The sequence below is a fragment of the Phaeoacremonium minimum genome (genome assembly GCF_000392275.1).
Source record: "Phaeoacremonium minimum UCRPA7 unplaced genomic scaffold PA7_03_scaffold_40, whole genome shotgun sequence".
Lineage (NCBI taxonomy): Eukaryota > Fungi > Ascomycota > Sordariomycetes > Togniniales > Togniniaceae > Phaeoacremonium > Phaeoacremonium minimum.
In genome coordinates this window covers 214,340-238,529 of record NW_006920947.1, presented here as the reverse complement: position 1 = coordinate 238,529, position 24,190 = coordinate 214,340, and the positions used below count along the sequence as shown (strand labels likewise).

The 24,190-nt window shown below is 52.4% G+C and overlaps 4 protein-coding genes across 4 annotated transcripts; 2 read left to right on the top strand and 2 right to left on the bottom strand.

Annotated features, from left to right (window-relative positions):
* Positions 1 to 7,304: 7,304 nt before the first annotated feature.
* On the top strand, positions 7,305 to 10,019 carry UCRPA7_769 (putative glycoside hydrolase family 55 protein; the record flags this gene model as incomplete). The annotated part of the gene is made up of 8 exons (XM_007913362.1): positions 7,305 to 7,383; positions 7,437 to 7,508; positions 7,572 to 7,641; positions 7,718 to 9,211; positions 9,266 to 9,333; positions 9,384 to 9,507; positions 9,559 to 9,752; positions 9,820 to 10,019. The coding sequence occupies 8 exons, from the start codon at positions 7,305 to 7,307 to the stop codon at positions 10,017 to 10,019; spliced, it is 2,301 nt and encodes a 766-aa protein (XP_007911553.1).
* Positions 10,020 to 10,952: 933 nt separating this feature from the next.
* UCRPA7_768 (putative fad binding domain-containing protein) lies at positions 10,953 to 12,692 on the top strand (the record flags this gene model as incomplete). Its single annotated transcript, XM_007913361.1, has 6 exons — positions 10,953 to 11,198; positions 11,257 to 11,473; positions 11,539 to 11,606; positions 11,663 to 12,131; positions 12,184 to 12,499; positions 12,557 to 12,692. 6 exons carry the CDS (start codon positions 10,953 to 10,955, stop codon positions 12,690 to 12,692), a joined length of 1,452 nt encoding a protein of 483 aa, XP_007911552.1.
* A 289-nt stretch (positions 12,693 to 12,981) lies between these two features.
* Positions 12,982 to 13,839, bottom strand: UCRPA7_767 (putative phytanoyl- dioxygenase protein; the record flags this gene model as incomplete). Its single annotated transcript, XM_007913360.1, has 1 exon — positions 12,982 to 13,839. One exon carries the CDS (start codon positions 13,837 to 13,839, stop codon positions 12,982 to 12,984), a length of 858 nt encoding a protein of 285 aa, XP_007911551.1.
* Positions 13,840 to 19,095: 5,256 nt separating this feature from the next.
* UCRPA7_766 (putative nicotinamide n-methyltransferase protein) lies at positions 19,096 to 21,085 on the bottom strand (the record flags this gene model as incomplete). The annotated part of the gene is made up of 2 exons (XM_007913359.1): positions 19,096 to 19,934; positions 20,332 to 21,085. 2 exons carry the CDS (start codon positions 21,083 to 21,085, stop codon positions 19,096 to 19,098), a joined length of 1,593 nt encoding a protein of 530 aa, XP_007911550.1.
* Positions 21,086 to 24,190: the final 3,105 nt, after the last annotated feature.

Here is a 24,190-nt window from a genome sequence, read left to right as displayed (position 1 = left end):
CCGATGCGAGGTGTGTGGCAGCGTCGGAGAGGAGGTCTAAATTACACGCCGGTGCCGCTCTCGGCGGGATGCGCGGATCCGGCGGCAGTGATGAGGCGACCGCCGAAGTCATCGCACCGGGAGGATAGTGTGGCTGAGGGGCTTGATGCTGCAGGCCGAGCATCTCGGTATCGCCATGATTGTCAGCGGGCCCCGCTTGACCGTTTCCCGATGACGCTTTTCGAGGTCGACCGCCATCCTTGTTGCCCTCGTTGAGATGCACCAGCTTCTCATGGCGGACAAGGAGATCGCTGATGTCCATATAAGCATAATCCTTCAGCGTGAGATGAGTTGTATCGAGATGTGTGGATGTGAAGGCATCAGGAAGGATTGATGCATGAGGGACGGGGAGTGTACGTGGGTTACGACAATGAGAAGTAGTAGAGAGCGGAGGATGGTGAGTGGTGGAAGCAAGGCAAGGCGCCAAAGACGCAGACAAATCACACGGATGGATAGGAAAAAGGACTAACTCACCGTCGACCAAACGTTTTCCCACAACGAGCCCAGCCGCAAGAAAATGGCTTCTCTTTGGTATGTGTTCTCTCATGTCTTTGGACATGCTCCACACGCCTAAATCAAAGTATAATGTAAGCTAATATCAGATAAAGGGGAGGTGGATAGAGGGTCTTCCAACTCACCGAAACCGTTTGCTGCAGTATTTACACGGTAAGGTCTTGGGCTTCTGCTGCCGTGTCTCTCCGTTCTCCTCCGTTACGTTCCCCTCTATCGATTGCATGGGGAGCATTGTGTGCGAGGGCAAGTGGCTGATAGCAGCCAGTTTTGGGGTATCGGAAGCAGATGATAGCAAGTACTAATGGGAAGTGAAAGAGTTACGCAGTACGACGTGTGGGGGAAGAAGAGTAAAACAGCTTGGGAGCAGGCCGGCCGGCGATTTTGTGGGGTGAAGTGCGTAGTAGACGGATGATAGATGAATCGAGCAACGCGATCATGCTCCCCCTCAAGTAGACAGGCTGGTTTAAGGCGGAATTACTCTTCTTCTCGGGTTACCCCTCGCCTCTCTTCCTCTCTTCCTCTCTCCTCTCCTGCTGGAAGACTCTCTCCTCCTTTGGGTGTCTCTTGGCTCCGCAGTGGCCCAGTTCCCTGCTTCGAAGGTGACGCTGTCCTCGAAACTTGCAGGAGTAGGAGATGAACCAGGTTGGTCAGGGCTCGGATGAGGTAGCAGCCGGCTTTTGGGTGACTGCCTGCACCAGCCGTGCAATGACGGGACTGAACGGTTGCTCCGCAGGAGAAGAAGAGACAAAGCTCAGGAGAGGTATACGGATGGGCAGTTGTAGGACGGGATGTCCTGTGAGGTAGTGGGGCAGGTGGACGGTTGGCGGTTGGACGAGGAAGCCCTAGAGTCTGTGTGGCAGTGGACGTGCCTGCCGAGAGGGTTCGTCAAGTGGTATCTTGCTTCCGGATTCCCTGAAAGGATAGAGGTCCCAGGAGCGCGCCAAGAGACGGAGGGTAGGGTAAATGGCTTCGTTGAGAGTTGTAGATGTGAGGAGGGGACACGAATACAGTAGGAACTGGAGGCAAGAGAACAAGCGAAGAGTCCAGAGCGGCAGGTGAGGAGATGATGTGGGAATTCAACGCTCGGAGCAGAGACTGGGGAAGGACTCCGCGAGCGGGGAAGCAGCAGGGAAGTGTTCTCCTCGGGAGATGGACGGTGAGGAGCAGCAGCCAGCACCACCAGCACCAGTGGTGAATGTCTGTCTGTCTGTCTGTCTGTCCAGGAGGGGATCGGAGAGGGGACGCGGAGGCAAGGCACAACAAGCTTTTGCCAGGTGATGCAGACAGGCCTTGGTTGATCGAGGTTCCAATGCGGGCTGGGGAGCGATGTATGTCCTGTGCTGTCCTGTGCTGTCCTATCCTGTTCTGTCCAGAGCCAAAAGTCAAGGGGGTGAATTGGGCCAGATCCAGATTGTGAAGAATCTAAGTCTGTACGGCGGTTGGGTGGCAGAATCACAGACCGGCCGACTGGCTGTAACCGTGTGTCGTGTGTGGGTGGATAGATGGATGGATGGATGGGGTAGATGAGGAGGTGGAGATCGGGCCCCGGAATTACATACTGTGTAAGGTGGGCAGGCAAGGTGGAATAACAGGGGCAGATCAGAACACTGAACTGTGATGTACCGGGCACTATAGAGTAGTAACACAACCCCTCAGCGACAGGGAAACCGTTAAGTCTCCGAGGGTGATGATAACTTAGTCTTGAGTAAGGTAATGATCAGTCGTGGTAGGGGTAGACAGGCCGTTAGAAGACTGGGGATTGAGGCGCGAGAGTGTGCCCAGGTGGTGTGTAGGTTTGTTGGAGGAAGGAAACGGGGAAAATGCACACGCACGCATGAAGCAGGCAGGTCAACCGACTAAGCATTTCAGGATCCATGTCTCTTCCTCGCTCCTTCCCTGCGCCTGCTCCGTACGTACATACGTAGTACATGTACCGACTTAGGGAGGTATGCACACACATGTATGCACTGGGACATTCCCATATACTTGAGGCAGGTATCCTACTACCCAGACCCGAACGAGAGGGAAGGAGTGGAATCGGTCGGTACATTTGGAGCCGTCGGGCGTTTGGGAGCATGGAAGGTACCACTCAGCACCAGGCCACCCAGGTCGCCGAGGGCAGGACCGTAGTGAGGGCAGGCACGCACCCTCGGACCATACCTACCTAAGGTATACCCATACTCGTACAGCCCGTACCAGGTCTCTCCTTCCCCATGGGCACTCCGCATGCCCTGGCTTTGTCCTGTTCTGCCCGCGGGTGGAGAAGAGGGGGACGGGCGCTGGGGTTCAGGACAAATTAGAAGCCCGTCCCCTGTCGTGGCTGCTGCGCCATTCCTCTTCAGCTCTTGATGTGGGGGCGAGCCGCCAATCAATCTCTCCGTTATGTCATCGCCAGATAGGTGGGTGATGTTTCTCCTCATTTAGGCCCGTCCACTGCTCACTCAACACTACCTGGCACGCCTGGGTAGAGGTAGATGAGGGCAGATGATGGAGATGATGGGGAAGAGCCACCATCAAGATTGTGCAATTCGCATCTTGGTCCAATACGTATTGCATTACCTGAAGGCATCGTAGTCCCGATCGTCATCGCCTACCTAGGTTGCCGCTCCATTTTCATGTCATGTGAATCCACATGTCGCAGTTCCCAGCCAAGGAGGATCTTCCACGGTCCTTGTGACATAGCGGATGCATTACGAAGTAACTAACCTGGCCATACTTTGTGTGTTTGAGCAAGGAGCTACATGGGAAAGCGTTATGGATAACCCCGCCACGCGATCAGGTTCGTGAGAAGAGAAAGACAGTTCACTTCTAACAGTCTTCAAAAGTCTCAAAATGCCAGGATGGGCGTTTCTGGGAGGGATCATGACAAGTTCTCGGAGGCACAGCCCATTGCCATTGCCATCGCCAGCAGAGCCATTGGCGCAATGTGTTGCAAGCAGATCGCAAAGAGCACACCCGATGCGTGACAAGAAAACAAGACAGGACTAAGCAGAAACTTGCAGCGAATCGTGAGAATGCAGTGATGCTGATGAGAAAAACGGCTTGTCCACCCAACCGGGGCATTTCATGTCGATCGCTGGGGCACAACCGGGCTCAACCCGGCCCACAAGACCGACCATTCTCGAATACAGTATAACAGTGAATGAACAGTCTGCCCTGCCTTCCGCTTGAGATGCAAGACAAGGTCGGCGACCTGCAACTGTACTGTGAGGACGCGCATGAACATCATGCATATATTCCAGCATGGTGATTTCTAAGCCAGCCAGCCAGCCAGCCGTCTTCCCTTGTCGGACACGCGACAGAATCAGTACCCTACAAGAAGCAACATAACTCATAACTAGGCCGGACTGCCCTGCGTACTGTCATATCCGGAATGACTTAGTGGGCTCTCTGTTGCCAAATTATTGCAGCGAAAGGAACCATTGACGTGATGCCATGACTACTTAAGGAAGACAAGGAAAAAGACGACTGGGCTAATGATGCTGACCACTGTTCAGTCCCGCCGGTTCAGATTCATTCAGATCATGGAAAGCAATTCCGGGGCGCCTGATTGGATTGGACCAGATCAAGTGTGTACCTAGGTAGGCAAATTTCCCGATTGCAAGGGCATGGACACACGCAGTAGTGTGATCTGTTTTCGCTTTGCCCGCCGCCGCCCGTAGCATGTGTGTGGAGAGGGCTACCTATCCCTATCTACCAACCAACGCCTAAAAGGTGTAGAATACCTTGCAGCAGTACTCGTACTGCAGCAGGTGGTAGGTGGGTAGACAAGCATCACTTGGGTTGTGAGGAGATGACCCGAGGATGTTTTTTAGTCGGGTTGGAGAACTCGAACGAGGTGCGGGGTGTGAGGAGTGAAATGGAGAAGAAACTTCACCTAGCAATTTACAGTGGAGTGTAGTGGGCAGGCCAGAGGAGATATCACAGCACACCACCGCAACTGCACAGTACGGCGCATACGGTTCGGAGCAGCTACCATCCGCTTGTTGTTTCCGTACTCGCCTGATTCGGCTCGTCGTTTCCTTCCATCGTCCAAAATACTGCAGGATCCACCGACTCACGCGAGTTATTTGTCCTCGAATGCCCTTCGAGGCAGCGACTCTCACCGTCGCCGGCCCCAATCTATCTCCTTCTTCGCACCATCCAACACCCCAACGACGACATGGAGCAGCATCCGGTGTGAGGCCCTCATTTCAAGACCCTTACACCTCGCAGGGTATTCGGTATGTTGCCGGAGGCACCTCCAGCAGACCACCACACGAGATGAGTGGGTGGGTGGGCGAAGCACAAGTTTACGACGATACACGATGCAGTGCCACTTGCTTGTTGACGCGGTTGTTAGTCTGGTCGACGTTACCAGGCTCAGACAATCCATCATCCACAGCATCGTCAGTCTCTCGACCTCGACGGGCGTACCGCGGCCGCTCCTCAAAAAAAGCCGCTCCGCTTGCTAGCACTAGCCGTTGAGCCTACTACCACAGCAATATATGCTCTTCCCATCCTGTGAATAGGCAAAATGCAGCGCGCCCTGGGGTCTGGTTCGCTTGCCGGGGGACTCATCTAATCCCACGCTGGCTTCCCCAGATTTCAAGTGCTTCGGCGCCGCCTACTCCACGATGCACTCGCATCCCGTGTATCAGACCAGCGGCTGCCGCGCCTGCATATGGCGTACTTTCGTTCACCCGCCAGTTGGTGTCGTGCGATCGGCGACCTGTGAGGCCCATGGAACAAAGATGGCGGTGACACTCACTGAAGCTCAGCTTCAAGTGCTTCCGTCTTTTATATCAACTTCCACTCATGCGTACCAGTCAAGAGTGGAGCATGTCGGTAACAGCCATTCTCTGGATAATGACGTCCGTCTTGGCGTCCTTCTAGCTCGGTCAGGCCCCCGAGTGCTTCTCCTCAGGATAAACCGGACTAAATGAGTCTGTTGTCACAAGATTGGAATTGCATCGCCGGTGAAGGTCGCTCAATCCAATATAGAGCGAGCTCTTGTTTCAGTGCAACATGCTCTCCTCAATAAGCGGACAAGGTAAGTGTGTTTTCTCACGATCTTCGATGAGGCTCTCGCGTAGCTTTCGCCGGGACTGGTTGATGGTCCGCGAAAGCGGGGAAGCTCATTGTCTTGCGGGGAGACAAGACAGAAAACGGTCCGCGTGGCACACCAAGGTCACTTCAGTCCCAGAAGAATGTTGTCCGAGATGGCCACATGAAAGACGCATCCGGGCCATGGAAAGGTCCGGAGATGCCTCCACGTGCTCCCTCCGAGGGTGGTATTCCCAGTCGGAAAGCGTCGAGAAAGTGGTGTGCTCATGTCTGGTTGGTGTGCAGACTGAGCTTCCATCCATGGACGTAGAGGCTGAGGATGGCGGGCTCACCCGTTGATTGACCCCGCCTTTTCCAGTGCTGTTCCTGTCCCAGCTCCCAATTTCCCAAGGGTGGAGCCCCGTGAGTAGTTCGCGCGCACACATCAGGGGAGGCACGTTACATATGCTTCCTTCCAGGTCCGAAGTACAATATTAGTGGGCAAAACCCAACCATAGATACCAGGACAGATCTGTCTCAAGTGAGCAACCAGGAGGTAAGGTTCTGTCCCGGCAGGTGATTGCCTTCAAATGCCGGACATACGATCTCAGCCAATTATCCCCCAAAAATGCCCCTTAAAAAGGTACTCGTACCAGTTTTGGAACTCAGGTATATCTCGTTTTAGGAGCTGGCTTGACTCTTCTGGTACAGGGCAAGACTTTCATGGAGCATGATGCTTCTAAAATCTTTTGAAAGGAAGTGTGATAGAGAAGAGCGTGGGTCCTTGGCTCTGATGATCCTACTGTCAACTTCCTATCGTGATATCTCCAAGTAGTAGGTCACGTCACATTCCCTAAATTTCATCGCACCAAGAGGCCTTCTTCTTCTTGGTGATGTCCTCATTCCCGTCCTTCCAGACTATTTCACCAATCCGAAGCCCGCAAGGGCTTCATATCTTGAATTTAGGCCGGCTAGCTTCCCTTCAAGGCCACATTCATGCAGGGGAACGGCCGAGATCTCGGCTCAACTACCTAGACGAGGACCAGGGTTGAATCTGCTTGGGCGCCTCTCCTCCACCTCCACACTGCCACATGTTATCATCCCAGCTACCTCATACACTCTTCTTCCAACGGGTAACCAATCAGATTGCCACAACCCTCTGGTCTGTTGCAACTGTGTCCGTGACTTGTTCTTATGTTAGTTTAAGCTCGATCAACGGTGAAGTGCCGTGAAGATCGTCACATCATCCATCTTACTGTGACATCTCCTCCAGGGCGGATTACTCAAGGCCCCGATGGGTCCAAGCTCTCTCTCCACGCGGTAAGACATCTCACTTACCTGTGTCTTGCAGATGGTGGCCGACTACACAGTGATTCCACGGTGTCATGGGTTGGACGACCAAGCTAGTCACGTCTCCTGCCTAGCCTTGTCAAGTCAGCCGGGCAAGTCTATCAGCCACACTTCATGATGTGCAGCGCGTGGAGGCATCTCGTCGGCGAATCGGCCAAATTCCTATTCCTGGATTCATGAGCGCCGTCTACCACGGACCGACGGACGAACAGTCTCATCAGCGGCGACGTCGTGAACGTTACGCGGCCCATTTTAAAGTCCTCGTGCTACGCTAGGGACTCAGAGCTTGGTCTTGAATATATAACCTTCTCGGTGGCGTGGTCATCGTCCCCTTTCCCTCCCGCTCATCAGGCAGCTTTCTCTCCTCAGTCTTGACGATGCGTGCTTCTCAGTTCTTCCTGGCCGTGGCCAGCCTTTTGGTTACCATTAATGCCTACTGGATGGGTGATATTTCCCGTAAGGACCTGGCGGCTCCCTCACCCTTGTTCTCATGCCTGACAAACAAATAGATCAGGGCTTAGCTCCTTATGCTGGTTCAGGATACAGCGTGTTCCGCAATGTCAAGGACTACGGCGCTAAGGGTTAGTACGAGAGAGCGATCAAAGCACCTTATCTTGAGACCGTGTTCTGACTGAGTTATTCAGGTGATGGAGTTACAGATGATACAGCAGCGATCAACGCTGCTATCACTGCGGGAAACCGTTGTGGCAGGGGGTGTGTAAGTGTTGAAATACCGTTAGCCTCTCTCTCACCGAGATTGGCCCAAAGACAAGATCATAATCTAACTCAGAAAGGCTTCCACCACCATGACACCAGCAGTCGTCTACTTCCCTAGTGGCACATACTTGATCTCTTCTTCTATTGTCCCTTACTACTTCACAATGCTCATAGGAGATGCCAATACCCCACCTACCCTCAAGGCCACTGCTGGCTTCTCAGGGTTTGGACTTATTGATGGCAACCCATACTATACTTCAGATCTCAACTGGGTCTCCACCAATGTCTTCTATCGCCAGGTCAGAAACTTCGTTATTGACACAACAAACATCCCCGCTACGACAGCAGCTACGGGTATGCACTGGCCGACATCTCAGGCAACTAGCCTCCAGAACATTGTATTCAAGATGCCGACTACATCCGGAGTTGTGCATGTTGGGCTCTTTATCGAGAGTGGAAGTGGAGGTTTCATGTCGGATCTCACCTTCATTGGAGGCGCTACGGGAGCATCAATGGGCAACCAGCAATATACCATGCGCAACTTGGTTTTCCAAAATTGCGTCACAGCTATTATCACTCTGTGGGACTGGGGCTGGACATATATGGGTCTCACGATCTCGAATTGCCAGACTGGTATTGACATCTCTGCCGTTGACGGCTCGGGAAACAACCTTGTTGGCTCCTTAACAGTCATCGACAGCACTTTCACCAATGTCCCTGTCGGTATCTTGACACACTACAGCTCAACCTCCCAGCCGCCAACAGCAAACAGTGTCATTCTCGAGAACCTTGCTCTCAGTAATGTGCCCGTTGTTGTCAAAGGACCTAGCGGCACCGTTCTTGCAGGCACCACGGGCACGACAACGATCGCGGGTTGGGGGGAAGGACACCGATATATCCCATCAGGTCCTACAACCTTCCAAGGCACCATCGACCCCAACTCTCGACCGGCTGCCCTCACCAGCGGTGGCGCCTATTATACTCGCTCCAAGCCGCAGTATCAGTCCCTTGCCGCTTCTAGCTTCGTCAGTGTGCGTTCCACTGGTGCCAAGGGCGATGGAGCGTCAGATGACACCGCGGCCATTCAGACAGCCATCAACAATGCCGTTTCAGCCGGAAAGGTGGTCTATATCGACCATGGCGTGTACAGACTTACATCCACCGTGACTATCCCGCCTGGCGCCAAGATCGTCGGTGAGGCATATCCCATTCTTGTAGCTAGCGGCGGCTACTTTACCGACATGTCGAATCCGAAAGTGGTTTTGAAGGTCGGAACGACTTCTGGACAAGTCGGCACGGTTGAACTTAGCGACTTCGTGGTCGGCACTCAGGGTGCACAGGCCGGAGCTATTCTCATTGAATGGAATCTCGCAAGCAGTGGCACGCCTAGCGGCATGTGGGATGTACACACACGTATCGGAGGCTTCACTGGCAGCCAGTTGCAAGTGGCCCAGTGTCTAAAGCAGCCTGGAAGCAGTACAGTGAACACCGGCTGCATTGGTGCTTATATGAGCATGCATGTCACGGCATCGGCAAGCAACCTGTATATGGAGAACTGCTGGCTCTGGTGAGTAGTTGCTTATTCGAGAACCTTGGCATCGACCAGAGCTAACAAGCGAAGGACTGCTGACCATGATATCGACGACGCCTCGAACACTCAGATTACCGTCTACTCTGGAAGAGGCCTCTGTATGTTTAATTCCTAGGAACCTTGAAAATCCGTGTACTGACTGAATCAGACATTGAGTCTACCGCGGGGACATTCTGGCTCGTTGGTACAGCTGTTGAGCACCATGTTCTGTACCAATATCAGTTGTCTGGAACGAAGAATATTTTTGCCAACCAGCTGCAGACGGAGACTCCGTAAGTTGAAAAGTATCTCATGATGATGAAGCCGCTCATGGAGTTTTCAAGGTACTACCAACCACTACCTAACGCGCTGCAGCCCTTCCCAGTGGTAACGTCCCTGAATGATCCCAACTTCAACACCGACTGCAGCGGTGTCTCAGGAAACTGCGCCATGGCGTGGGGCTTGAGAGTGCTCAGCTCGTCGAACATCCTTGTCTACGGCGCCGGCCACTACTCCTTCTTTGACAATTATAGCACCAGTAAGATCCACCCCTATTGAATGCACCTGTCGACACTGGACGTATATGTTGACTTGACAATACTTAGCCTGCTCCACCTTCGCCGCCGGAGAGAGCTGCCAAGCTCGCATTGTCCGCCTGCAAGGCACGCTCAGCAACGTAAACATCTACAACTTGAACACCATCGGTTCTCAGAGCATGATTGATAGAGACGGCACTAGACTCGCTTACTATGCGGATAACGTCAATGTCTATCCGTCGAACATCGTAATGTTCAGGAGCGGTTGAGTAAGATCACTGATCGAAGGGCTTCGGCTCATGGGGTTCTCAACCATGGACACGAGGATCCTTGATGACAGGGACACGTCGTCTGATTTGCCAGCTCATTATCTGTACATATTCACTTCTTCGTAAATATTGCAATACTTCATATCTATTTAACGTTTACTCTAATGCTGTGGAAATTAAGAATGATCCATTGACAACAGGAGATATGCGCGAGGTCTAGACCCAACCAGAACTCATGCGCCACAGAAGCCATCTCTTAGACAAAATGGCTTAGAGATGTCACGTTGCGACATCCACGAAGCCGGACACCCCGCAAAGAACAACGGTGAACCCTGACCGCGTGTTGGAAGACCAAAAGAAGAGGCGTTCCAGAAGGGTTCCAGTTTCGGACAAAGTTTCCACCATGAGGCGGGCGCTAATGCGCCTCTAATCATTCAGCTCAAGCCCTATGGTAAGGCATGGCTGCCGTGTCTCTGTTCGGCATATCCTAAACCTAGCACATCTGACACCGCCAAGACTTGGGAAGTCTTCTAAGGGCAGCTATTACAATGGTGGTAGCTAATGCTCGGGCAGGAAATTCATTCACCACTAATTCGTGTCAAGCTTGCTTACCGGACTGGCCGCCACAAACTTGGACCAACACCGCCATACTTTCATCTCCAATTGGCTCAGAATAGACTTCGACTTAAGTGTCGTGGCGTTACGAGACAGCGGTCCTTTTGTTGGAAAGGTCGCGAAATGCTTGATGGAGCATCTACCAAGCCTCCTCTTGGCTGGCTGGGGTCAAGAAACCAACAGGGGACATCAGCTTCGTCGGATCGTGGTTGATAGTTGGGATGAGGATATAAATTCGTCATCATGTCCGACCTAGGCAAAGTCCTCGACAATCTCTCGTCAACTTCTTTTTTCTCATCACCAGAAACGGCTCGCAAAATGAAGAAAGACTTCACTGAGAACGATCGCACTCTTTCCCCAAGCAATGGCTTAGGCAAGCCAACAGCCAACACTGCGACTATTCAAGACCTTGATACCCTGAAGTCAAGCCTTTCGATCGATGCGACAGTTGATCTGATAGGCGAAGCAGGTTACGCTACCTCGGCTGCTAGGTGGAGTGACTTGAACACTCCTAAACCGGGGGCTGTCGTCAATGTCGCTTCAGAATCTGACATCGAAGCAACGGTGAGTATTCTCTCCCTACTTTCAAGAGATGCTATGGCTAAACAATGCGTTCTTGTAGATCCAATGGGCTACAAAACATGGCGTTCCGTTCGTTGCGCAATCCGGTGGTCATGCATGGGCCAGCTGGTTCAAAATAAACTCAGGCGGCATTGTCATTAACATGCGCAAGCTCAACACCGTGGATATTGACACAGAAAAAGGCCTCGCTGTGATAGGGGGCGGGGCGGTTGTTCAGGAGGTTGTGGACGCGGCCAAATCGCAGAAGTCACACATTGGTATTGTTCAGCCGATTGAAGCCTTCGAATATAAGAGGCTATCAAGAGCTAACGATATGCTATAGTAATCGGCACCTGCAACTCAGTTGGTGCTATTGCCTCAATCACCGGAGGCGGAATTGGTCATTTGATGGTGAGTACTTCATCACTACCGCACAGTTCATGTGCTGACGTAGTCCGCTTGAAAAGGGGTTATACGGACCTGGAGCGGATAATATGGTCTCTGCCCGTCTAATCGGCCCTGACGGTATTGCAAAGGCTGTTTCCGCCGCAGAGAACTCGGATCTCTGGTGGGCGCTCAGGGGCGCGGCACACAACTTTGGTATCATTAGCAGCTTGACCGTGAAGGTATACCCCGAGATCAACGACGGACTACACTTCATAGCGCTTGTGGCTTTTCCCGACGCCTTGCTTGAGCAAGTCATCGAAATTGCGAACAAACTTGAACTTGAGCAAACAATGAGCTTCAATGTTATATTCGGCCGAGCACCTCCCACAATGGATCCCATGATTGCAATATCCATATGGCATGCTGGATCTGAAGAGTCCGCAAAGCGATTGTTTGCGCCAATTTTCGACCTCCAGCCGTTTGTGATAATGTCAGGAATGGTGCCTTATGACCACCTCAATGATGGCATCGATCCACACTGCTTCAAAGGTGAGCTTATGTTCCGGTGAGAGCTATCGAAACGGGACTAACAAATATAAAGGAGGCTATAAGACTTGTTGGTCCGTGGCTGTGGACTCAATCGACACTAAGGCTGCAAGAGAGATCTGGGACGAGTATGTCGCCTTCTCTTCTCACGATGATGCAAAGCACAGCATCGTAAACTTCGAGAATTACTCTCACGCCAAGGCACACGCTGTCTCCCAAGACGAAAATGCGGTCGGTCCAGCTATTAGAACGATGAAGCGCCATTGCTTCGCCAGCACTATCTACAGTGATGCTGCGCTTATACAACCGGCAAAGGCGTACGGTGAGAAATTCCGGAACCTCATGACGAAAAGTTCCGACAAACATGTAGTGTACGTTAAAGAAGCCTAACTCCAACCTCTACTTGTGACTGACTGGATACGCATCAGTTATCCGAACTTTTCAGTTGGTGACGAAGACATGGAGCAGTTGTATGGGAAGGGAGAGCGACTGGAGAAACTGAGGGCACTAAAGCGGAAGTATGACCCAGAAGGGTTGTTCAGTCATTTCATCCCCATCAACTGAGTTACATTTTGCAACATTCTGAACGAAAAAAAAAGGCGATATTGTCGAGCAATTGACAAGGTGAAGACCTAAGTTGGGGACTGATAAAGACTATTTAAATAAAAGTTCTACACGCATATAGACCGGATTATAAAATTTCATCGTCTTTTTGTAGATGGTAGTATGCTAAGTTTCTTTATAAAACATAAACTCTCAGATGGAAGATGTTACACCAGACACTAATGGTGACAAGGCAACCTTCATCTTACTCTGACTCGACATTCTTCTTGTATAGATAATGCTTCCTTCTTCAACCGTCCAAGGAGTATCCGACCTCGCCACTGTCCCTTCCCAGTCTCACCAGTCGGTCCCTCATGGCCTCCGCCCTCTCCTTCTGCTCGCCCAACGCGCTGAAGTCGCACCGGTCAACCCAGCTTCCGATTCCATGCTGAAGAACATTTCTAGCTCGCAGCTTGCTCCCTTTGGCGTGTCCCACACTGCCATGCAGTGTCATGCGTTCTTTAGTGGAGTCGTACACGCCTCTGTGGAAGATGTTGTTGTTATAGAAAGCCACATCGCCAGCCTTCAACTTGACAGTCATTTGGTCCGCAACCACATCGTACGGCCCTGCATCGCGTTCCTCCTTGGTTCTCGCCCGTCGATGCGATCCGGGCACAAGCACCAAGCTCTCGTCGTCAAACAACGCCAGATTCCACTGGGTGTGGAAAGCCGGCTCATTGAGTCTCTCCAGCTCCTCCTCATCGTCAGCGTCCGGCGGAATATCGTCTCGGTGCCATCGCAGCTCAAAATCCTTGTCCGGGCGGACGAGCATGTTGTACAGTTCCATGACGAGGTCCTCGTCGCCACAGCTCATGAGCTGTTTTGCCGGACTGAGCACATTCTCTGCGAAGTAGGACTGGGCGAATATGTCGTGATCGGGGAGCTCGGGGTGCATCAACGACTGCACACCCCAGATGCCCAGGCTGGCGTCCGGTGTCCACGGCGGGAACTGTTTACCGACGGTGCGGATCAGCGGCCACTTGCCGGAGCGGGCGAGCTCGGTGGTCCGAGTGGCAGCGGCACGGAGAGTCTCGAGCTGCTCCGGTGACAGAACTGACGGAATAACCACGAAGCCATCCCTCTCCAGGAAAGACGTCAAGGTCACCATTATCACAGATCAGTCGATTCAGTGCGGCTTCGCTGGGGATTTCCAAGGCGTCTACGCCGGGCCCTACACCGGGGAGATGTGAGATGGAGGAATGCTGCGGAGAAGATGTTCGAGCCCTGCGGGGCAGTTTGCTTTTTTTTGAGCAGTCACTTGATATCGCGAGAGGAAGCTGCTAAGACACCGCGGTACGATATCTAAGCGGATGTGGCCGGTTGTGCCTGACATTTTCGACCCACGCTGACGCCGTACGGCAGTGGGCAGGCAGGTGCGAAAGCGGGGGACGAAGTAACGTTACGGGCCGCACTCCGGTTCGGTAACACGGAGGCGCTCCGGTCGGTGGCCATCTCTATATAAGCACAGGACGACCGACTTCAAGATTTAGAGAGACCGACAGCACCGTCCGTACAAATAGTTTGAATAGTAGAACTAGAATTACACGACTTTTCTCGAAGTCGTTGGATATATATGATATCGTCTCTCTCATGCTAGCAGCCCATGACCCAAAGTAGAGATAAGAAGTGTACGCCAACGGCTGCATCTCCGTGTATCATGATATCTCCCTGAATTCGCCGAGTAACCCAAACTAAACTCTCCTGCACATAGCAGCCATGACGAATTAATTAGGAACCCCGTTATCGTACATTTTCGTCGTATCAAAACCGTCCCGCATCCTTCATGTCCTGAGCTCTAGTCTCTCCTTTGACATAGTCGCTCAGCCTGATGTCATTATTCTCACCGCCGTGTCCATTCATTGGCGCCATGTTACCTGGGGAATAAGGCGGCAGTTGGATACCAATGTGATTATTGTACCTCGATCCGTCCGTGACCATGGCCATATTCGCATGATGCTCCAGCGACGCGAATGAAAGCACCGGCGAGGCAGGATTGACCGCAGTGGGCGATGATGACGCGAATGATATCCTCCTTGATGGTCCGGGTTCTGAGTACTCGGGACGTTCTGGAATGGGGGGTGGAGGCGGCCCTGCAGGTATCGATGCCCGTGGGGGTAGAACGCCTTGGCTGAACCGGCTGTCCATCACCGGTGATGCGTTAACAGGAGACAAATTCGACCTCGAATCATTGATCTTTTGCTCCAACTCAATCATTCTCTCCTGAGATTCCATCATCTGGTTGACTTCGCTCTGGCTATAGATCTTGCCTTCACATAATCGCAAAACTGATACCGCAATGGTCAACATATAGCTGAATCTGGGTGGACGTTAGTGACAATGGACAGAGGAGGTGGTCAGAGGAAGTGATATACAATATAGCAATGGCGACGAAGTAGAAGCTGCGCTCCAGCCCACAGTACTTGTCTAGCTCCCCTCGCTTGCCATCAGATCCGTCACTGAAGCCAATGGTCGTGAAGCCAGGTTTCGGGCTCCTTGCCTTGTCGCCGACGTCTTTGGTATCTGAAACGAGTCAGCAGGTCCTGGATGAAGTCATTCCAGTTGCCTCACAGTCCACATCCGTCAGCCCCCCACAGTTTCCAGGAACACCGCTGTTGGCCAAAAGAGTGATGGCAGCGATATCAAGACAACAAAACACGACATCGCATATTACCATGCACACCAACCACGCGCTACGCTTGCCACGTTTGCCGGCATGCGAGATGAGAAGAGTGAGCGACGTGTAGACAAACAATGCGCCAATCTAGAACAATGTTAGATTTGAAGACTGCGCGGCACTGCCGAGTCATGGTGGGACACGATGTTTTCCGCCCGACATACCATTAACTCCACAATGATCATTCGTTCCGACAAGCCCAGGTGGTTATTGTAGATGTGGAGGATTAGAAATGCATTCATGCCAGCAGAGACGAGGGCCCCAACGAGCTGGAAGAGTCGTATCGAAACAAGCCATGATGATATCTTCCACGCCATATTAAGAACTCAACCACGGGAATTGATGGTTGAGGGGAAACAAACCGAACGAGGGACACGGAAGAAACAGAAACGAGGGAAATAGACTAGGAAAGTCAATCGACAAAAGGGATAGGCACGGGAGAGTGTGTCCAGGGTTATCCAGGGCTGAGATGAAGACTGGGGCTGTGTTGGTGCATCCGTCCCAAACTAGCATCTGATATGTGGAGTGTAAGCGCGAGACTGGACCTGGGCACCAGGGTCGGAGAACTGGAGCCGCACTCGGGGATGGCACAGAGTTGGTTGCTTGATGCTTTGCCAGAGCAAGATTATTATCTTTGATTCGTCCCCCGCAAGAGATCGTCCCAACAGCAGGTTCTTGACGTTCTGGGAGTTGAGATTCTTGATAATCAACGATGGGTCAGCCAAGCTACAGACCACTTACATCCTCAAGTAGTTCAATTCAGAGAAAGCCCACCAGGACTTGCAAATCCTTTAGCAAGCTACTACAGACAGTAACGGACAAGGTATCACTTCTCGCACACCATTCTCGAAAGAGCTATGATACGACTGTTTCTACACAAGCATTTTTACCTTGCTGTCAACTTCGTGATATCATTGCCTGTCTGGTGGCCGTGCGTTCGTGTTCCTGACTAACCACACGACGTGACGGCAGTCTCCATTCGTGCCCCCACCAAACAGAGCGCTGAAGCCGAGAGGCGGAGCTTGAATAACAAAGTCAAGAAACACGATCTCCATTGTTTCAACTGCAGGCCGTCTGCGGGCTGAACGCCTATCACCAGGCGACGCGTCATCGGCAGCTACGGAATCGGGCAGCTTTGGAGGATGGCGCCGAGACCAAGAACACAGCAAATAAGCTTGGAACTCTTGGTCCTGTATGTGGGGCTCTAGAAACTCAGCCACCACGCCAGTCGGTTCTCGACCAACACCATGGGAACGAAAACCGTTATCCAAATAAGCGGTGGCTTCAAGTATCACACTAGAAGTACAGACTCTTTGATTTATAGTGAGGAGCCAAGCAGGAACTAGAGGACGATAGTGAATAAGATCAAAAGCGTCAGTTGGTCTACTGGTAAGATTATAGAATCAAGAGTTGGCACTCTGCTCTTTGAAGCTCGATGATTTGATGTGCGATCTAGGTAATTTAACTATTGCAGAAGGCTGTTCACGATACCACCTTGCTTCATTTGGAGGAGGCCTCCTCTAACAGCAAAAGTAATTATGTAACCCATCTGTATCCAAGAATATCTTACTGGGTTGCAGCCACGTGCGGTAGGCAGCAATCCTTCTTGAGATATCGATATGCTTATTTCCAGAGCTCGCCATCCCCAAGAGCGCACAAGCAATGCCGATTGTCCAATGACAATCCGTCTTACTTGCAGCATGCGAGACGATCCCGAACTCCGGCATGATTGGTTTCCGTGTCCTCAGCTCCGACTCTCGAGCATATTACGATTAGGTCTTGACCTCAACTCAGCCCCGCTCTCTCTGAGCGTTCCCAAGCATACGGTAAGCTAGACCTTGAGGCTCCTGGGTTTCAAGGCACAAAGTATTCGTCAAAGTAATCGAAACCATATTACATCCGGCCAACCAATATGGAAGAGAAGACGCCAGCGCGGAGGTTTAATTGCCTCGGATGTTGCTTGACTGTGCTACGAGTGTGGCAGTGGTCATCGTCGTGTCTAGTGTACGCATCTTTTGGTTTGCTGTACAACTACATTGTTCGCAATCGCCTTGGTGAAAATAGCCGTATGAAGGGCGTTCAACTTTTGGTATGTTGCTTGCGAGGTTTCATGCTTCAATTCTAACGAGTGTAACAGGGGTTGATGGCGTTGGTCTATTCCACTCTCGTGATATGTCTCGTGCATGTGTTCAAGTCGATGAAGAAAACATCATGGCGAGTCTTTGCCATTATGTCCGTGCCAGGAGACATCATGGTCATGGCCATCTTTCTTGCCAAGATCACACTCCTCAGCATCGCAGGCCTTCCAGCTAGCTGCCGTGGTTTGACCAGAGAAGACTGTAAGTTTACCCCTTGAACGAGAAAGGAAGGCCCATGCTCATTACTTGCTCGCACCAGATCAAGGAGAGGACCTTGTGCGGCAGCCTTTTGATGGCTATTCCACAGTTCGCTTTGGACCGGGCACCCGTGACAACATCGGTGAACTCGACAAATTCTGCAACTTTCCACGAGCGGTATATGGACTGTCCGTCATAGCTATGTAAGAGGTCAAGGCATGCGTTTAATTCTGAGATATCTAACAGTGGCAGATTCTCATACACCTTCACGATACTATTCACCGTGCTATACATTCAGCAGCAAAAACCTGCATCGGTTGACAACGAGAAGGTGAATGTACCCGGACATATAGAGGAGACCATACCAGAGATTCCCGAGCCAGGTGTTGACGACTACATCACGCCTCCGTCTTTAAGGCTAGACACAGACTTGAGTCGAAGTCCATCACCGCTACAAGGATCGGTCACCTCCTCTGAGCACCTATACGACAATAGCAGGGCGCAATCCGTCCGTAGCAGTCGATTCGGCGTTCATGACAATAGTTCTGTGACATCCTGGGAGGCGACGACCTTGGCTAGCGATGGGGAGTCTATTCGAAGTGTTGGTGGTGTTCCTGCAGCTGCAAGGCGATGGTCCACGTCCACTAGCTCATCATATGATGCAAATCAATTCATCATCACCGATGGCTTCAGACCTGGAATAGAACCGCCAGCGTATACCAGCCAACTTTCTAGTCAATACGTCGAGCCTATCAAGGCGGCCTGAAGAATATGCCCTGCGATGGCAGCAGTACGGAGATTGTTCCTGCTACAGGTGCCACCAACGAAAGCATTTTCAGGTCGCTCGATCGGTACTTAAGCCTAATGCTGAAGTCGATACTTTGAGTCAATGCTGGAAAGTAATCGGCACGAAATCAATGCAGTGCCTTAAATCGCCCCGGGTCTAACGGCTTCCCTATTGACCACACAGCGCGGCTCGCAGAGGGATGGACGTCGGAATAAGTAGATGATGGGGCCAATTCTGGACGAATTTGATGGCGAGTGGACGAAAGCACGATCTACCATGTGGCGTGCGGACTGCAGTGATCCAGGTCCCGTAGGTCGGTTTGCGAATGGATCACGGGGATAATGGTGCATGCAGTAACGTATAATGATGATGAGCGTAGGGATATTTAAAGAGAATGTTGTCGGGTAAGGGTATATTGATAAGTAGAAAGATGTCATATAACTCCCTGATGCCTTTAGGTCGACCCATCTGTGATAGGCGCGGGCGAAGGGTTGAATGAGAACTGGCGCTCGAATAATGGCATGTCCAAAGTATGCTATTCGCATAACCAGCTCATGCTCGTCCTTTTCATGTGTCCCACTTCCCTGCTGGCCATTGTAGAACAAACCCAGTACAAGTCTTCCGTACATCCTCGTCACCAGGGTCATTCTCAAACATGGCCTTGTCCATCTTCTTCTCAAGGATCTTCTCAATCTCAAAGCCGCGCTCTCTTGCAAGGTCGAAGAACGCCAGATCCTTATGCTGCAACCACGGCCGATATGAAGTAAAGAATACGAAGGCTTTGCTCTGGTTGTTCCGCCGTAAGGTGGCGGCCACACTGGACAGCATATTGCCGTGCTCCGAGTGGCGGAAGAGGAGGTCCGCTAGGATTAGGACATCGAAGCCCTGCTCTGGCTCCGAGAGGTGCGCGACCAGCGGTTTGGGGTCGGCACCCCAGACGTAGCCGTCGGCCACTATGACATCCTGCTTCCTCTCGCCATCGCTCTCAGTCCAGGGAAGTAAATCGCACTCGTCGATATTCTTCCACATGTTGACTACTAGATCTGGATCAGGGTAGTCCGTGACGACTACTCTCCTTGCGCCGAGCACGGCAGCGACTATGCTGGGCAATCCCGCGCCGGCGCCGAGTTCGAGCACGGTCTTGTCTTTTATCTCAGACGGATTGCTCTCAAAGTAGTCCGAAATGATACGGCTCCCGTTCCAGAGATGATGTGCCTCTAGAGAGCTATGGCCGACCAGGTGGAGCTGGATGGTCTTTCCATTGAGCATGGTATGAGTCTGTGTGGTTGGTGGAGGGGTCGGAGGATAGTACCCCTCTGGCTCGTCGAAGAGACCTCCTGTACCATCATCAATCTCTGTGTCTGATCCCATTCCCTCGATATTTCTGGCTTCTCCAGATCGCGCGGCTAGATTGTTGTTTAACGTTGAAGACGAATCTGTTGAAGATGAAGTCTGGAATCTAACGAATTTTGAGGTTGCGCTAGCCAATCACGAGCGAGTAAAAATTGGAGCGATCACTAACACCACAATGAGATAGCTGGATGTCTTGGTGGTTATGTATTCTATTAATTTTAGAAGAAAGAGATATGTGCACGTAGAATGTATATATAAAGAGGAAATGAAAGATGCCTGATATACTAAAGTCAACCTGTATCCGCCCAAGACGCCGACGCTGAACTGATGCTCATGCAAGGAACAACAACCCCTATATACGGCCCAGCCATTCAAGGATCTATCCAAACCTTTGCCTAGCCAACTCTTTCAGACCCGCCATCTGGAGCTCTTCTCGCTCTCTATACTCACGAAGACGCTCCTCCCTCTCGGCTTGCCGCGCTCTGATCATCTCCTCCCTGCGGATCTCGCGCTCTGTCTTGCGCCTTTGCATTGTGGCAAGCATCATTTTGTAATCGTCAACGCTGTCACCCTCTCCGCCAATGAGCTCTCTGTCGCCAACCTCGGCGTCACCGCCGGGCGACTTGTCCCGGAAACCTCGCAGTTTCTCGTTGAGAGCGCGCTTCTTCTCCAGCTGTCGCTCGCGCGTCCCGGCTTCCGCACGAGGGACGAGCTCGTCCAACCGCTCCTTCTGCTCGGCGCGGTCGGCCTTGCGCGCAAGCCGAAGCCCGTCGATCTGGTCCTGACGTGACGACTCCTCCAATTCCCGCCGCAGGTCGAGGTCTTGCATGCTAGGAACATTCGGCCCATGCCTGGCGGCGGACGTAGCATTTTGCTGACCAGGGGGCGGAGGTGGCCCATAGCCATCATCGTCGTCGTCATCATCGCTCTCCTCCTGCTCCGTCACCGCCGTCATAGCAACACTCTCAGGCACACTCCTGCCACTCATAGGCGGCGTCAAAATCATGGTTTGCTGTCCCCCTAGCCCCGCGACCCTCCCGCCCGAGGTAGGGCCACCGCCAGGCCCGGCACTCTCACCCTCCATCGCACGCATGCGGACGACCCGCAAGAACATCTCCGGCTCATACCACCCCTCGGCCAGTTCGCCGCGGTTCCACTTGCCGACAAAGCTCTTCCATCGCCCGCGCACCTCGTGCTCGTCCATCGTCGCGATCTGCCGCTGCTTGTGCACCTCGAGGTAGTGCGCAAACAGCGGCTCGAACGCGGCAAAGTCCCACCGCGAGAGCGTCCGCGCGCCGTACGGTAGCCCGCCATCCGGGCTGGCGGACAGATGCGAGCGGGTTGACGATCGCCGACGACGTCGGCGGCTGTGGTGAGAAGAATGCGACCGTGTGCGGGAGTGATTCTCGCTTCTGGCGGGTAGCGTGGCCGAGGGCTCCGAGACATCGTGCCGAGAGGCAGCGACAGCGCTATTGCTCTCCGGATGGGCACCGTGCCGATGTCTACGGCGCGGCGACCGGTCTCGACTGCGGCTACGATGCCTGTCTATCCTGCCGTGACCGCGATCATAGTTCGGCCCGTAATGATGCTGGTCGTTCTCGGCACAGGCGTGCCTACGTCCTGGGGACCCAGACCTACGCCTGCCATGGCCGGCTCTTTCTCTCCGTGCAGGTGACCTCGACCTCGACCTCGACTGTCGATGCCCATGCCGAGGATGGGACTCGAACGGGCGTTCAACCCATCTCTCGGCGTGGCGCATCTCACCACCAGCCATGGTGGTCTGTGGCGCAGACATCACACACCGGAACCCCACCAGGTTCCGCCTCGGGGATAGTTAAGCAAGGAGCGTGATAAACCTCCGAGTCGGAACGTCCTGCACGCACACCCGGTGTTTGTTTCGTTTCAAGCAGCCTCCCGCAAGAAGTCTAGGTCTCCTTGCCTAAGTCTCAGCGGCCGTCGCCCGTGCCCTCGTTTTCCGGATGGTGGTGTAGTTCGCGGTTTGAGAAGTGTGACATCGGCGACGGGGCGGCCGTTTGAGAATTGTTTTAGCCTTGGGGGCGATGGGGCACCCAATAGGCTCCTTGGCCCTTCCCCCTAGACGCTAAAAAATCTCCCGCCGGATATGGATATACCTAGGTAGGCCAAGCGCCCCATTAGCTCTGTTCAACCTAGACTGCCTTCGTGTGAGCCCGAACACTTCACCACACAAGCTGCTAAGGTAGCTCACCTCGAATTGGAAGAGGCTGGATTCCTCGAGTCTTGGATGAAGGTCCCGCTCAGGCGTGAAGGTAGGCGACAAAAGAGACAAAGTAGAGATTGTCGGAGGATTTTGGTAGATTGCACGCAGCTCTGCACCAGCAACGCCAACCCCAGATTACCCACGATAAAGAGCAGCTCGGCAGCCCCAACGCAAAGTAAACATATGGGTAGATGAGTCAGTTTATTGAGGGAAGACGAAAAAATGGGAAGCATCTACATATCTAGACAAACCACTAAGAGAAATATTTGTCACCGGCAAATCGAGCAACTCGTCTCCGCACCGTGATGGAGAAGAGCCTTGTTGTTGTATTCTTGTTCGATCATCAAGAGATCGACCGGCTAACTGCATTCCCTGTTTCCAAGTCCATGCCGGCTCACTCTTATCCTACCAACAACTGGAGCCTATCTTAAAATCTTATTATTCAAGGTTAATAAGAACAAACCACACAAGCCGTTGACACTCATATTCCCGATTTGTTCACCCAAGCTCAATGACGATAGCGTGCGCCGGCGGCGATTCTGACGTACTCTAAAATGTGAAGTTTTATTAGACTTCTATATCGACCTAGAGTAAACAGCATAAAGCGTGAAGTAACATGCTGAAAATGAAGAAGGCTTTTTGCCGCCTATAACATGCGGTGATCTGACGTCACGACTCGGGTATCATTGTTCATAAGCCATATCTAAGATGCAAGCTCGTTGACCATTCCATTACCCATTGCCTTGATAGCGGGTACCTGATGTCCCGGCTATCAATATTATATCACCCCATATTTCCGTATCTACAATGAAGTCGGATAGCTTGATGTTGCTTTTGATGCCCATTTCATACATATCGATGCGTCAAAATGCGTTAAGTGCGTGCTGCTCTTCCATGCTGATAATGTAGCGGAAGAGGCACTATATTCGAAGCTAACCATCCTTGACAGTCAGCATGTTCTACCGTCTTGCCGTTGTCGAGGCCTTCTCCATACTATCAAAGATATCAAGCCGGTGGTTGATTGTGAATTGAACAACCTAGGCACTTGCAGTCATCTCCACACGGGCAGGTGGCCGTGTCTCCGCCACACTCTCCGCTAAAGCCGTGATAATCGACGAAGAAGAAGTCGCTAGCCGAAAGAGTTTGCTCCTCACTAAGAGCAGATGCTGTATCGGATGGTGTCTGCGCCGCGGGCGGCGAAGGGGCGACCTCCCCACCTGAACCCCCACAGCATGATGCCTTAACCGTGTTGCTGGAGCTGGCCGATTCGCTTGGGAAGGTGGCGCTCTGAGGCTCGTAATTTCCGGTCTCTGCCAACATGAAGTTCATTGCCGAGCGGACGTATTCTTGAGTGGCATTGTTGTATGGATGGGCAGGACAGCCTACGCAGTTACATGCGTCGCCGCATGTGCAGACGTGAGAAGTACCCAAGCCATTGGAAGTTCCATTGGTCCTGAAAGGCGCAGGGTGTACCACAGGTACGGCACCAGGCGTCATTGGCTGTCCATAAGATGATATAGAGACTGCGAAAGGGTATTGAGACGGTTGGAGAGGTTGCTGAAAAGACCCATAAGGTGCCGGATATGTGTAGACTGTTTGCTCTTGTTGCAGAAATGCGGGATACATTTGAGTAGCCCCTAGCGGCTGTTGAAAGATCGGTAAGCCAATTGCAGGAGGAGGTTTGATCGGTTGTTGCAACGGAGCTGCAATGACACTATTCTCAGGGGATGTGTCTTCGGAAGAGCAACACGAGCTCTTTTGAACGACTGAGCTGCTGTCCTTGATCGACCCTTCGCTAGAAGATGGTGTATGTCGTGAGTGGTCGGTCGTTACAGGCTGAGAGCAACAGGAGCCACGGCCGATGGCCGTTTGTGCGACTAAAGGAGGAGATGCCACCTTCACGTCTATGTGCCCATTCGTCAATTGCGGGGTCATCGGCTCTTCCTTTGGTATCACTGAAGAGAGAGGCTGCTGGTTGAACAGTTGCTGATTTGCGGGATATGCCAGATGACCATTGTAGCTGGGATGGGCAAGACCATCAAGGGCCTGGGGTAGATTTGAGACATAGTT